General features: G+C 44.0%; 1 protein-coding gene across 1 annotated transcript in view; it reads left to right on the top strand.

Annotated features, from left to right (window-relative positions):
* Positions 1-14,957, top strand: part of eif3hb (eukaryotic translation initiation factor 3, subunit H, b) — a 253,691-nt gene that overhangs the window by 178,167 nt on the left and 60,567 nt on the right. The window contains exons 3-4 of the mRNA XM_028817546.2: positions 4,485-4,652; positions 11,540-11,639. Of these exons, the coding sequence (XP_028673379.1) occupies positions 4,485-4,652; positions 11,540-11,639 (268 nt within the window). The remainder of the gene's footprint in view (positions 1-4,484; positions 4,653-11,539; positions 11,640-14,957) is intronic.

A 14,957-nucleotide genomic window follows, 5' to 3' on the forward strand; every position in this document is an offset into this window, starting at 1 on the left:
CCGCGGAGTTCATTTTGGTATAACTATAAAAATCCAAGTCGAACTTTATTGTAGTGCTTGAATAAATTAGAGGCTTACTTTAAACACAATATTTCACAAATCAAGTAACCAGTGGCTTCCTATACTGCTGCTGTGGCCTGAACGTCTGCCCCCCCATCTTCATATTACAGTTTTGAGAAACAAAGACGCTTCTGTGTAAAATCATAAGAGATTATGGAGGGCTTTTATTTAATTTATTTATTCTTTTTTTTATGTTTTCTCTGTTCACAAGAACATTCTACATGACAGAGGCTAAACGCTTAAATGAGAGATTGATGCATTTTCAATATGTGGCCTGCTTTCTGCATTAAAACCACGAGGCCGACTTTAGTGCTTGGGTTGCCTTGACAACATGTTCTGTGAATTTGGTGTTCAATACAGAAACCTCAACCCGACCACGTTGAAGGTTTTTAGGCACATTGGGAAATGAAAATAAATAAATAAATACAACTCACTTTTTTATCTTGCTGTGTGCCTTTTACAAGTTCAGTTTGCCTTTTTCTTTGTACTTCTCCCTGCTCACTTTTTGAAACCAATTCATCAGCACATTTAGCAGTTTCAACGTGTGCCTGTAAAGAAATAACGCTGACAACTTTTAAACTTTCTGGTCATGAGGAGAGTAGTGACACTCAGTGTGTTTTCACAGTGTAACCACTAGGGGGTGTCTCTGAGTGCCAGACCACAGGCACGGCCATACCCAACACGATTACTGTCATGTTTCAGCCGGCATGTCCTCCCCTGGCTGGGGTTCAGAGTCGTGTTTCTGGTGTTTGTCTATGTTGTCTAATTTTGTATCATTTGTTTTCTTTGACATATCTTATATATAAACGTCTACGCGTGGAAGTGTGTGTCTGTCTGTCCGACCTGGAAGTGAGAGGTGGTGTCGGGGTGAGGGCTCTGCCTCTGAGGAAACAGAAACTCGCTTAGCCACTAATAACACAAGCGAGGCGAGCATGTCGGCAAAACGAAACCTCCGAAGAGAGAGTCACTCGCTTATCTGCTATTACAGAAACGTGGCGAGCACATCGGCAAAACGAAACCTCCCAAGAAAGGCAAAGTCGCTTAGCCGCTAACATCGACAAAACGGTATCCCTTTTACTTTTCCTCCCGCCGTTAATACACAAGTGAGGCGAGCACGTCGGCAAAATGAAACCTCCGAAGAAAGAGTCGCTTAGCCACTAACATCGACAAAACGCTATCCCTTTTACTTTTCCTCCCATCGCTAATACACAAGCGATGCGAGCACGTCAGCAAAACGAAACCTCTGAAGAGAGGGTAACTCGCTTTTCCACTATTACAGAAGCATGGCGAGCACATCGGCAAAACGAAACCTCCGAAGAAAGACAAAGTCGCTTAGCCGCTAACATCGACAAAACGCTATCCCTTTTACTTTTCCTCCCACCGCTAATACACAAGCGATGCGAGCACGTCAGCAAAACAAAACCTCCGAAGAAAGACAGTTGCTTAGCCGCTATTACAGAAGCGTGGCGAGCACGTCGGCAAAATGAAACCTCCGAAGAAAGAGTCGCTTAGCCACTAACATCGACAAAACGCTATCCCTTTTACTTTTCCTCCCATCGCTAATACACAAGCGATGTGAGCACATCAGCAAAACGAAACCTCTGAAGAGAGGGTAACTCGCTTTTCCACTATTACAGAAGCATGGCGAACACATCGGCAAAACGAAACCTCCGAAGAAAGACAGTTGCTTAGCCGCTATTACAGAAGCGTGGCGAGCACATCGGCAAAACGAAACCTCCAAAGAAAGACAAAGTCGATTAGCCGCTGACATCGACAAAATGGTATCCCTTTTACTTTTCCTCCCGCCGTTAATACACAAGTGAGGTGAGCATGTCAGCAAAACGAAACCTCCGAAGAGAGGGTCACTCGCTTTTCCGCTATTAGAGAAGCATGGCGAGCACATCGGTAAAAACAAAACCTCCAAAGAAAGACAAAGTCGCTTAGCTGCTAACATTGACAAAACACTATCCCTTTTACTTTTCCTCCCGCCGCTAATACACAAGCGATGCGAGCACATCAGCAAAACGAAACCTCTGAAGAGAGGGTCACTCACTTTTCCGCTATTACAGAAGCGTGGCGAGCACATTGGCAAAACGAAACCTCTGAAGAAACACAAAGCCGCTTAGCCGCTAATATACAAGCAAGGAGAGCATGTCGGCAAAATGAATCCTCCTAGTAGGGAGATGCCCAGTGTAGTTCCTTTCGAGTACCTGACATCTCTACATTTCACTTTCTTTTTTTCTGGCGATTTCAATAGTTTCTAGGACCTCGGACTTTTTACAGCACGAGCTGTTTTTTCTCTGTGTGTTACTTCGTGAGTGGTATTGACCTAGGTTGTGTCCCATGTTGTTTTGTGGTTGGTTCCCCAAGGGACTGTTCTGCAATGGCCAAGTCAAAGCCCGGATCTGAATCCCATTAAGATGTAGTGAGGGGTGATTTGTACATGCTGGACACCCGTCAAACATCACACAGCTGCAGGGAAGACTCCCAGTCGATATCAGAGACTGGAAGACAGTTCTGGAAGTTGACAACGTCATGGGACAATACCAGCTTTTAAAGCCAAGGAGGACGGGGGGTGCTTACTTTTTTCCACAAACGGAAATGGTGTATCTGTTCATTTTTTGTTGAGTATATTATTTGCAAAGTCAATATTTCGTTGCTCTTTCTAGTTGCATCACCTTTATCTAAAGATACTGTCCAAATGCCTAACAAATCTTGATACGTCATCATATGTCAACTCTTTGAGGGGCTGTATAATTTTCCAAACAAAACTCAGATTTCTGAAATGCACATAAAGCAATGGTTTCACATATACATCAATGCAAAACGCCTGTTGTTGCGGCTTTGGCTGCTGTTGGTGCCTATTTGCCGTTTCTGGCAGCAGCGGCTACGTGGGGTTGGCATGACGGCCAGCAGGAATGGGTGGCAGTGGCAGTGCAACGCAGTCTGATTTGCACCTCTTGTCATTGGAAGTGGTGATCCCCCCCAGGCGAATGTTACCATAGGCGCATCAGCTACTCAAACGTGTCCGCCATAGTCAGCTGGGGAACCAGTCAGCTGATGCTGGCACCTTGCTTTCATTTTTGATCTCCATCTCCAGATCACTTGCATCAAAATCGGAGTCCGACAAGTCGCAGTCCGATTTAGCAATAATGCGCACAACATCATCCACAGAGTACCGTATTTACCCATGTACCACGCGCACATTTTTTCCCGAAAATCAGCATTAGAAAATCAGGTGTGCGTCATACACGAGGAAATGTAAATAATGTTTACTTACTTCTTCTGCTTGGGCTCTCTCTCTCGCTCGCTTGCTTGCGCTCTTGTTTTTGAATCAGTTTGGCGTCATCGTTCAGCATGGATAGTAGCAATTACGATTACGTAATTTTCTTTGTAAAAATTAGGGTACGCGTCTTACACGAGGGCACGTGGTACATGAGTAAAAACGGTATTTGGCTTTGCGCATTCGCTTTGGTCTCTCACCAGATGTTGATGCCATTTTAGAAGTTGTCTACACTTTGCTAATCGTGCACGTGCTTTGAATCGAGGATAAATCAACAAAGCTAACTTTCTTTCAAACTAAAACGTAACAGCAAGTTTTGTCACTGTTTACAGCTGATTACTGTACTCCACACCTGAATTTCGACAAAAGTCGACATCTGTCCTGAAAGAGTTAAGAGGTACAACATTTTGATGGGTGTACTTACTTATTCAAATAACTGTTAGCGTTGATTGAGGGAAGGACAGGACTGCCAGACCACCCTATTTAATTGTATAGTAAAAGAACAGAAAGTAACAGGTGCAAGATAGCATGAAACATTAACAAAATAATTTTTTAGCCATTGGTTTCATATCGGTGGGCTCTGGAGAGCAGTCCAGTCTCATAGGGTAGGAGCTCCATAGTGCGGCTAACTGATCTCCTGAATAAGACCCCACCTCGCTTTTACAGCTCCCAGACCTGATTGTCCTCAATGGGCATCTTCGCTGAGCTGTGAATGATAGAAGAGAAAGAGAGTCAGCAATGGTGCCCCCTGGTGTCCTGGGGTGGTAGTGATTACCTCAGACGAGCACGGCAGGTGACCCTCAGACATTCTTTTTATTGAAGTGTGTTGGATGGAATCCTACAAAATGTAAAGATTGGCCGAGCTTTGATATGTCAAACCATGTCATGGGGTGTTTTTACTTTTTCACGTGACAGCTCTAAAAAAAAAATTGGCTTGGTTTCTGTCTTGGGTAACACAAACTTAATGAACAGTGCAGACAAAGCGCAGAATGTGTCCCCATTACGTTGCGTTTCCACCTTTTGCTAAGAACTTTTGTCTCCCAGTTTTTTTTGTGCCCTGGCTTCTCAAATTTAAGCTCAAATGATATTCACGAAGCATTGCAGCGCAACTCAATTCTTTGTCATCTTTTTTTCTTTGCAGTTCAGTACCAGATGGAAATGATGAGAAGCCTGCGCCACGTGAATATTGACCATCTCCATGTTGGCTGGTATCAGTCCACCTACTACGGTTCATTTGTCAGCCGTGCCCTTCTGGACTCTCAGTTCAGCTACCAACATGCAATTGAGGAATCTGTGGTTCTCATTTACGGTAAGCGAGGGTTTTCTTTCTCTTTTCATTAAAAGTATTTGCGTTACACCATTTCCAGCCCGCTCTTCCCGTCTCTTTTCTGTATTTTCGACACTCCTACCTCGAAGGGTAATCTTGGCAGGCTCTTCCAAGTAAATACCAACCCAGTGTCTGCTGTAGCCTCAGCAGCGGCTCAGTCTAGACAGGGTTTCCTTCTTTATGTTTATTTTTCTTGCTATCAGAGCCCTGATGTGTACATTTTGGAATGCCTGAGTAGCTGCTTCATTTTTATTCCTCCTTCCACCAGCCCTCCTCCCCAGCAGCCTTAAACTGATGGCTTGTGGAATGGAATAAGACCAGATGTCTAGCAAAATGCAAAAAAAATTTAAAAAAATGAACCCAAGAGTCTGGCTCAGTACGTGACCCAACAGATATGATACGTTTGACCACTTCCTGCCCCCAAATCACCGCTCCTTTCATATCTCTCTCCTCTTAGGATATGGCAGAAAGGGTGCTTTTGAAATAAGCACAAAGAGCGTCCATTATCCACATTTATTTTCATTTACAGAGAATGTTTCTGTGTTTCTTATAAGGCAGATGTTCTGTACTCAGAACTTTAATCTAATTATCGGTACAAGTCAAGTTGGGGAGCACCCACTACACAACGAAACAACTCGGGATCCCGGTTGGCAACCCCATAGGCAGACACACAGTCCAGTCCCACCCTCCGGAAGTGACCCACCATCTTCTGCAGCCAGGTGTTATGTGGGTACGACCCCTTGGTCTGGTCCAGCCACTCGGGTCCCCAACAATGAGGGTCTTACGAGCTGGATCACCCTCGGGGAAACGCGCCACATGGCCATAGTGCCGTAACTGACACTCCCCTCACAATGCAGGTCATGTGCCTCATTCAGGACTCCATCAGTGAAACCAACAGTACGCAAGGATTTTCTGGAGAGACACAGTAACAAAGGAGTCCAGTCTTTGTCTCCGGTCACTGGTTAGCATCCATGTCACACAACCATATAGCATGACAGGAAGCACCAGGACTCTAAAGACTTGGACCTTCATCCTTTTGCATAGATATCAGGAGAGCCACACACCCCTTTATGACCTCATGACCCCCCATGCTCTCCCAATCCATCTACTGACTTCTTAGGGAAAGTCACCAGAGACATGAATGTCGCTACCAAGGTAACTAAACCTCTCGACAAGGTTGACATTCTCTCGGTACAAGCGGTATATTATTTATTTTAATGTAAAACATAGTCGTCACATTTCCATCATCAATACCTGGCAGAACTAAATTTAGCATTCTGCATCTGAAAGAATCAGGATCAGGATGCCTCCTGGACGCCTCCCTGGTGAGGTGTTCCGGGCACGTCCAACCAGGTGGAGGCCCCGGGGAAGACCCAGGACACGCTGGAGAGGGACTGTGTCTCCCGGCTGGCCTGGGAACGCCTCGGGATTCTCCCAGAAGAGCTAGAAAAAGTGGCTGGGGAGAGGGAAGTCTGGGCATCTCTGCTCAAGCTGCTGCCCCCGCGACCCGACCTTGGATAAGCGGAAGAGGATGAGGATGGCATCTGAAAGCTTGTTGGAGAGTTTCTGACACAAAATTTGCCACATGAAAAGAGTTTCCACATGTGAGCAACGTAGCCTCGACACGGCCTCTTAAAATGCCTGGGAAGGTCTGCATCACTGCCTGCTAATGAAGGCTTTGATTATCGTTTCTACTACTCTATGGGGCTGGGAATGTGTTTCTGGTATGGATGTGCGCGTTCCCCGAGGAACTGGCCTGTCTGCTTTTCTCTTCGCTCTAACAATAAATGGAACAACAGGTTCAGGTCACTTGCAGACATTCTCAGGTGATTCTTCACTTATGGGGTCTACTGGTAAGGAAGGGGAATGAGACAGAGGCGACGAGTCAGGGGGAGAACTTTGGTTTCGCTGATGAGTTGCAGACAGTTCTCAAAGAACTGGTGATTGACTTTCATCACGTCTCTGTGTTCACTCACTATTCAGAGAGTGGATGCTGAGGTGGTCCACTCCTATAAGTACTTGGAGGTCCACGTCAATGATTGGTTAGTTTGGTCTCAGAACACAGAGGAACTATTTAAGAAGGGCCAGAGCAGGCTCCTTTTAATGTGGGGAAGTGAAATCCTTCACATCTTCTACAACTCTGTGAAGACCACTGTGGTGTGCTGGGCTGGTCACATCACTTCAAGAGAGGACCGCCGAATCAACAGGCTCAGTCATGAGACACACTCTGGACGCCCCTGGAGGTAGAAAACAAAAGTGAGTACCATTGTGAACAATGCTACACTGCCAAGTCAGAACATTACTTCTGTTTTCATTTTCTTAGTCTATAGTCATTGTTTGATGGAGAAGTTTAGAGAAGGCCAGAAGGAGTTGCATTGCGTCTTTGTGGACCTGGAGAAAGCAAATGACAGGGGGCCTCGAGAGGAGCTGTGGTATTGTATGAGGAAGTCGGGAGTGGCAGAGAAGTACGTAAGAGTTGTACAGGATATGTACGAGGGAAGTGTGACCGTGGTGGGGTCTGCGGTAGGAGTGACGGAGGTGGGATTACATCAGGGATCAGCTGTGAGCCCTTTCTTATTTGCAATGGTGATGGACAGGTTGACTGACGAGATTAGACAGGAGTCCCCATGGACTGTGATGTTTGCTGATGACATTGTGATCTGTAGAGAGAGAATGGAGCAGGTTGACAAGACCCTGGAGAGGTGGAGATCTGCTCTAGAGAGGAGATGAATGAAGGTCAGTAGGAACAAAACAGAATACATGTGTGTAAATGAGAGGGAGGTCAGTGGAATGGTGAGGATGAGGGGAGTAGAGTTGGCGAAGGTGGATGAGTTTAAATACTTGGGATCAACAGTACAGAGTAACAGGGATTTTGGAAGAGAGGTGAAGAAGAGAGTGCAGGCAGTGTGGAGTGGGTGGAGAAGAGTTTCATGAGTGATTTGTGACCGACAGGTATCAGCAAGAGTGAAAGGCAAGGTCTACAGGACTGTAGTGAGACCACCTATGTTATATGGGTTGGAGACGGCGGCACTGACCAGAAAGCAGGAGACAGAGCTGGAGGTGGTAGAGTTAAAGATGTTAAGATTTGCATTGGGTGTGACGAGGATGGAGAGGATTAGAAATGAGGACATTAGAGGGTCAGATAAAGTTGGATGGTTGAGAGACAAAGTCAGAGAGGCGAGATTGTGTTGGTTTGGACATGTGCAGAGGAGAGATGCTGGGTACAATGAGAGAAGGGTGCTAAGGATAGAGCTGCCAGGGAAGAGGAGGAGAGGAAGGCCTAGAAGAAGGTTTATGGATGTGGTGAGAGAGGACATGCAGGTGATGGGTGTGACAGAGCAAGATGACGAGGACAGAAAGATATGGAAAAAGATGATCTGCTGTGGCAACCTGTAATGGGAGTAGCCGAAAGAAGAAGTCTATAGTCATTGTGCAGACCAAAGTGTGTGTGTATATTGTTTATTTATCTGTTTATGTAATTATTTATTTATAGAGCTTCTCTAAAAAAACAAATAAATATCTGTCTGGAGAAGGTTGGAATTAAAGTGTCCCCCCATCCACATAAGTTTTCGGACAAAGACACATTTTTTTTTTTTTGTTGAATTTCCCCCTCTGTCCCACAGTTTGAAATTGCAAATCAAACAATTCAGATGTCACTAAAGTGCACATTGCAGACTTTCATTTAGGGGTTCATTTCCATTGCACCATTTTTTCCACAGTACACGGCCCCCTATTTCACTTCCCCATAATGTTTGAGGCACAGCGACAGCAGGTCTATTAAAGCCGTCATATTTTCGTATTTTGTCGCGTATCCCTCACATGCAAGGACTTATTGAATTGTGTGATTCACAGACATCACTGGGTACTGAGGGTCTTCTCCGGTGATGCTAAATGACATTTTGCAGTTAAATAAAACAAAAGAAAACAGTGTGGCCAGAGGGTCCCCAACAAAGAAAGAGGACGTGTGGCTGAGTGTTGCTGAACTGTGCTCTGAAACAGCAAAGCAAACATAAAAGTGTAACTGTATGCATGTGGGTGGCTGAGGTGTGGACAGTATGGTCTGAGAACTGGAGGCACGTTATCTGTGTCGTTTACCGTTGTGGGCCGTCATTTCGAGTTCTCCCAGTAAATGCTGTTCTGAGATGTTTTTGTCGTCGTTCATTTAGTTGTATGTGTTCTGCTAACATAACAGTTTGCTTTTCACAATCAAAAAGGTGAAAATGAGTCGACATAGGCAAAACCCCACCTACAATGTCCAGCCACTGTACGTTGTGATTAAACTCGAACCAATTCTAGGGTGCCATTTATTCAATTTTGAAGGGAATCTACCCGGGACCCTCAATGGATGTGTGTGATCTGCCCTGCGGCCTTACCCTAACTGGCTAATCTGGAGCCCATCTCTTATTTCAGATAGGATAATTAAAAATCGATCTCAATATCTTAAGAAAGTAACTTGTTAATTAAGGACATTCATTAAGAACAAAATAAAATAAAGAGCACAAGGCTTTCTGGGATTGCATCCCTCTTTATTATATTTGTTTGATTTTTGCAGTCCACCACACTACTGTGTTTTCTTTTTTTTTTTTTTTTAATTTTGTGGCATAATTGGTAGTTCAGTTCAGTGTTTAAGATATTGGAATTTATTATCCCCCTTTGTATTTGATTAAAGCTACACTTAAAATCTTAGTGTAAACACCCAGATTTTTCAGGTAAGGAAGACAATCCCTACGGAAGCTTATTCCGTTGCTCAACAAAAAAAAAAATTAAAATGGTGTTACTTTGTAAAAGTATTGCATTACGAGGTGAGACACAAAAAAAATACAGTGGGTATAGAAAAGAATCCCCCCCTTCGAAATATTCCCACTTGTTTTGCTTTACTGCCTTAAATGAAAACACACACAAAAAATATTTCTTTCCAGCTTTACTTACTCAACATCCAAGTGGAAGATATCACAGCTACAGTTCAGAAAAATGATAAAAAAAAAATCAAAAACGAGACCTACTGAGATTAATAAAGGACCAAATGTCAACGTCATTTTGGTGACCCACCTTTTGCTTTAATGACAGCCTGGAGTCTGTTGATTCTTCTCTATCAGCAAATGAGAGAACTGCTTAACGGATTTCGATCTCTTTTTGTTTTCTATAATTTGCTTGAACATTCTGGTTGATTTTGCGACTTCTTCTCATTGCGCTAAGAATCCGAGTTTGCTTGCACGCTAATCCGAGGGAGAGGCTGCGGGCCGAGGGACGTCAGGAGTAGAGAGCTGGGCGGGGCCTCCTCGCTGTCCAGTTTCACTAATACGCAGGCGAAGCCGCGGGGACGGCTGGTCTGAAATAAAAGGTGAAATTGCTTCACATTTTGGTGTAACCAACATACCAAGGAAACGGCGTTCATTATTTTGCTTTGCACAAGAGGAAGACAAGCAGGATCCTGTGTGTCTGCAGCAGCTCAGCGTCTGCCTGGTGTAAATTCACTCTCGGGCGGGGTCCAGTGTGGCCTTATCAACCTCAAAAGAATCTTTTAAAAGTTTGAATTTCATAAGTTAGCACGGCAACTTTCTTGTGTCTTTGTATAGAAACAAACAATTGCTGCTCTGGCATTTTTAACAGTTTATGTTTAAGAGACTTCATTTAAGCTCCTTTTGGGAGAGGGATTAACGTTTTTTTGGCTCAGTCTGCGGCTGGGTTAGAAATTTCAGTATCCGTGAAAGTTTAGTATTCTAACACACAGTGCAAGCGGAGCCTGGAGATTTAGAATTGATCACTTTGGTATAACCAAGACCAGAGATGTACTTTTTATAACCTTTTATCATGACTAATCATTAAATCAATTTTGTTTAAATTAAAAAGCACCTGGAAGAAAATTACTTCAATTAATTTGGTCCCTGAAAGGGAATAACGGTTTATGTTCATAGTGGTAAATAATCCAAAAAAGTTTAAAAAAAAGACAAAGACACCAGCCTGATTTTCTTATTACAAATCATAAATATTCTGGATAAACATCCACTTTAAAATGCTCAAATAATCATTTTTGAACTCTTAACTGTGGTGAGGTCTGCGGTAGGAGTGACGGAGGTGGGATTACATCAGGGCTCGGCTCTGAGCTCTTTCTTATTTGCAATGGTGATGGACAGGCTGACAGACGAGATTAGACAGGAGTCCCCATGGACTGTGATGTCTGCTGATGACTTTGTGATCTGCAGGTTGAGGAGACCCTGCAGAGGTGGAGATATGAGAGGAGAGGAATGAAGGTCAGTAGGACCACCACGACAGAATACATGTGTGTGAATGAGAGGGAGGTCAGTGGAAGGTTGAGGATGAGGGAGTAGAGTTGGCGACGGTGGATGAGTTTAAATACTTGGGATCAACAGTACAGAGTAATGGGGATTGTGGAAGAGAAGTGAAAAAGAGTGCAGGAGAAGAGTGTCAGGAGTGATTTGGGACAGACGAGTATCAGCAAGAGTGAAAGGGAAGGTCTACAGGACAGTAGTGAGACCAGTTATGTTATATGGGTTGGAGATGGTGGCACTGACCAGAAAGTTTTGCTTTTGTCACTTTATTGTGCCATTGAGCGCCTGTTATTTTCAGTTCCTTCATTATCTGAGTAAACAGGGTGGCCCGGTTGGCACCTCAGCATTTCATACCCTCGACTGGCGACACTGTACATCTGTATTCTGATGAGTGCTCCATTTATCTAAATTACGTTTTTCATGAAATTCATGTTTATATTCTGTAGTCACTTTTGGCAACAAGAAGCATTAAAGACTGTAAACTTGTGTTTTATTAATAAAATGTGGTGTTTACTTCTCTGTGATGTTTTTTAAGTTTTAATTAAAAAATAATAGTAATTTATATTTTCTTTGGCACAGATCCCATTAAGACAGCTCAAGGCTCATTGTCGCTGAAGGCTTACAGACTTACACCAAAATTAATGGAAATCTGCAAAGAAAAGGATTTTACTCCCGAAGGGTAAGCATCGGTGAAGGCAAATCAAAGCAGTTAACACTTAAAAATGAATCTCCATTGTTAGTATGTGTGTAATTTATTTTGCTTCAGGCCTGTCAGATGCCATCATTTTTCCTAACGTGTGTGTGTGTGTGTGTGTGTGTGTGCGTGTGTGTTCATTTACTTGCTGATCCAAATCGGACCCTGTGTAGGTGTTTTGATTAAGCAGGTTTGATAATGTTACCACAGTGCTGTGACAAAGTATTTGCCCCCTTCCTGATTTCTTATTTGTTTTTGCATGTTTGTCACACTTCAATGTTTCAGATCATCAAACAAATTTAAATATTAGACAAAGATTACCCAAGTAAACACAAAAATGCAGTTTTTAAAGTGATGATTTGATTTATTAAGGAAAAAACAAACTATCCACTGTATACTATTGGCCCTTTTTTTCTGAGCTGATCTAGTCAGACTATATAATGCCAGTCAATGGGAAACTGGACAGAATTGTATGAACTTTTTCTTTAATATGTGTCACCATAGTAAAAAGATCAGGGTAGCTCCATCTGACATTGACCAAATAATGACACGTCACTCTTGAAAGGACAGACTTAGGTGTTGTGACACCTTGTGATGTCTTAAGTCCAATCTAGAGATCAGAGGTGAGTCCATCCCACCTGATAATGTCAGTGTGTGCCTTTGCTCTTCTCCTCTACGGCACTGCACTGACTCAAATTACACACCTGACGCTCCAAAAGGTTCACTGCGTTCACAACTCTCAAGTTCACAACAGGGAGACAGAAAAGATGCTCAGAGACTGGAGGAGATCCAAAATAAAACTTGATACAGTGGAACCTTGGCTTTAGGGTCACGACCGTAATTCGTTCCAAAGCTCTGGTCACAACCCGATTTGGTCATGACCCCAAGTAATTTCCCCCATAGGATTGTATGTAAATACAATTAATCCATTCTGGACTGTACAAGCTGTATGTAAATATGTATTTTTTTTAAAGATTTTTAAGCACAAAAATAGTTAATTATACCATAGCATGCACAGCGTAATAGTAAACTAAATGTTTACTTACTTCTTCTGGTCACTCCAGCTCCTTGATCGCTCAGCTTCCTTCTTTCCCACTGAGTGTCGGCCAAGACACCCTCCTTGGGCTCTCGCGCTCTCTCTCTATATCTCTTTCTCTCGATTACTGCACTGGGAAAGACTGAACACGTGCGGAAATCATCGGCACGTACGAACCGGAAGGGAATCTAAACTGGCTTGTTTGTCACCCGAGTGTGTGGTCGTGAACAGATGCAAAAGTTTGGCAAACTTTTTGGTCGTAACCCGATTTGTACGTGGTCCGAGACGTTCATGACCCGAGGTTCCAGTGTACTGATCTGTCAGGGAGAGAACGACCAACTAGAAAAATGAATGTCTGTTATTTCTTACAGTTGGCGTAGCCTAGGGTTGACACTCAGATCTTATCAATCCTCCATAATGGTTGAGACAAAGACACATTAGAGTTCCCCCTCTGCTCCACAGTTTAAAGTTATAAATCAAACAATTCAGGCATTGTCATTAAAGTGCACATTGCAGACTTTCTTTTAAGGGGGCTTGCAGATGTTTTGGTCACACAACACATTTTCCAACACGGCCACCCCCCCCCCCCCCTTTTCACGGCACCATAATGTTATGGACAATTGACGTCACAGGTGTTTCTGATTCCTCAGGTGGGTTTCATTGCTTCATAAGATGCCTGAGCTGCTTCTACCCTTTGGAGTCTGTAGTCGCCATTGATCAGCATGAGGCCAAGAGTTATGCCAAAGAAAGACAGTGAAGCTATCATGAGGCTGAAAAACAAGGATCAAACCATTGGAGACATTGATAAAACCTTAGGACGACTGAAATGAACTGTCTGGAATATCATGAATAAGAAAGAACACACCGGTGAGCTCGGGAATCGCAAAGTGGCTGGATGGGCCAAGGAAGACCTCCACTACTGATGATGGAAGAATCCTCACTATGGTCAAGAAAAAGCCCCTAACACCTGTCTGACAGACCAAAAAGAGTCTTTGGGGGGCAGATGTGGACGTATCAGAGACGACTATCTGCAGAAGGATGTTTGCTTGTGCAGATCAGTAAGCTGTTTAGGTGTCTATCCTGCAGAAACTTTGCGGTGCCCCGTGCCTTCATGCACTATGGCGTGTGAAGATCCATATCTGATATCCAAATGTGCAGCAACAGCAGACAACACAACCCATCGGCCTTCTCTGATGAATGCGTTCACCATGTTGACGTGGGCTTGTGTGCCTGTTGTTGATGGTTGACCAGATTGGGCTTCGTTGGTTAAACTTGTTCTTCCTTCTTTAGCCTTTAACTTTTCTTTGAGTCCTGCTGTTTTCAATTCCGTACTGAGCCAACATCCTTTGGTGAATTGGAGCAGGTGTCACTTCCTCTTCCATAAGAAATCTCACTACAGGGTGTTGTCCAACAATGGTGCAATCCAGAAGTGGAGAATCCATGTTCATTTGACCTTGGCTTTAACTAGACTAACGTCAGAGCTCAGTGCTGTGCGTCTTCTAATTACCCATAAGCCACTGCAAATGCATTATATTGCATCAGCGTCTGTCTGCTGTGGTTACCGCGTAATTTTCTAATTGCCTTTACTTTTTGACGCCTTAACACCTGGAGATAAATATATAAATACAATGCCAATCAATACCAAACGACTGTTTGTAACTTTTAAATTCCATTACCCCTTCTCCTTATCCAGCTGTACCATTCAGAACTGTAAAACACTTCCATGTGAAAGTTGTAAGCAGTATAGTCAGTCAGTCAGTCATTATCCAACCCGCTATATCCTAACACAGGGTCACGGGGGTCTGCTGGAGCCAATCCCAGCCAAATCAGGGTACAAGGCCACCGCAGGGCACACACACCAAGCACACACTAGGGACAATTTAGAATCGCCAATGCACCTAACCTGCATTTCTTTGGACTGTGGGAGGAAACCCATCGCAGACACGGGGAGAACATGCAAACTTCACGCAGGGAGGACCCGGGAAGCAAACCTGCGAGGCAGCAGCACTACCACTGCGCCACCGTGCCACCCATAACAGTATAGTTCGTCCATCCATCCATTATCCAACCTGCTATATCCTAACTACAGGGTCACGGGGGGTCTGCTGGAGCCAATCCCAGCCAACCCAAGGGTGCAAGGCAGGAAACAAACCCCGGGCAGGGCGCCAGCCCACCACAGGGCACACACACACACACACACACACACACACACACACGGAACAATTTAGAATCGCCAATGCACCTAACCTACATGTCTTTGGACTGTG

The sequence above is a fragment of the Erpetoichthys calabaricus genome, chromosome 13 (genome assembly GCF_900747795.2).
Source record: "Erpetoichthys calabaricus chromosome 13, fErpCal1.3, whole genome shotgun sequence".
Taxonomy (NCBI): domain Eukaryota; kingdom Metazoa; phylum Chordata; class Cladistia; order Polypteriformes; family Polypteridae; genus Erpetoichthys; species Erpetoichthys calabaricus.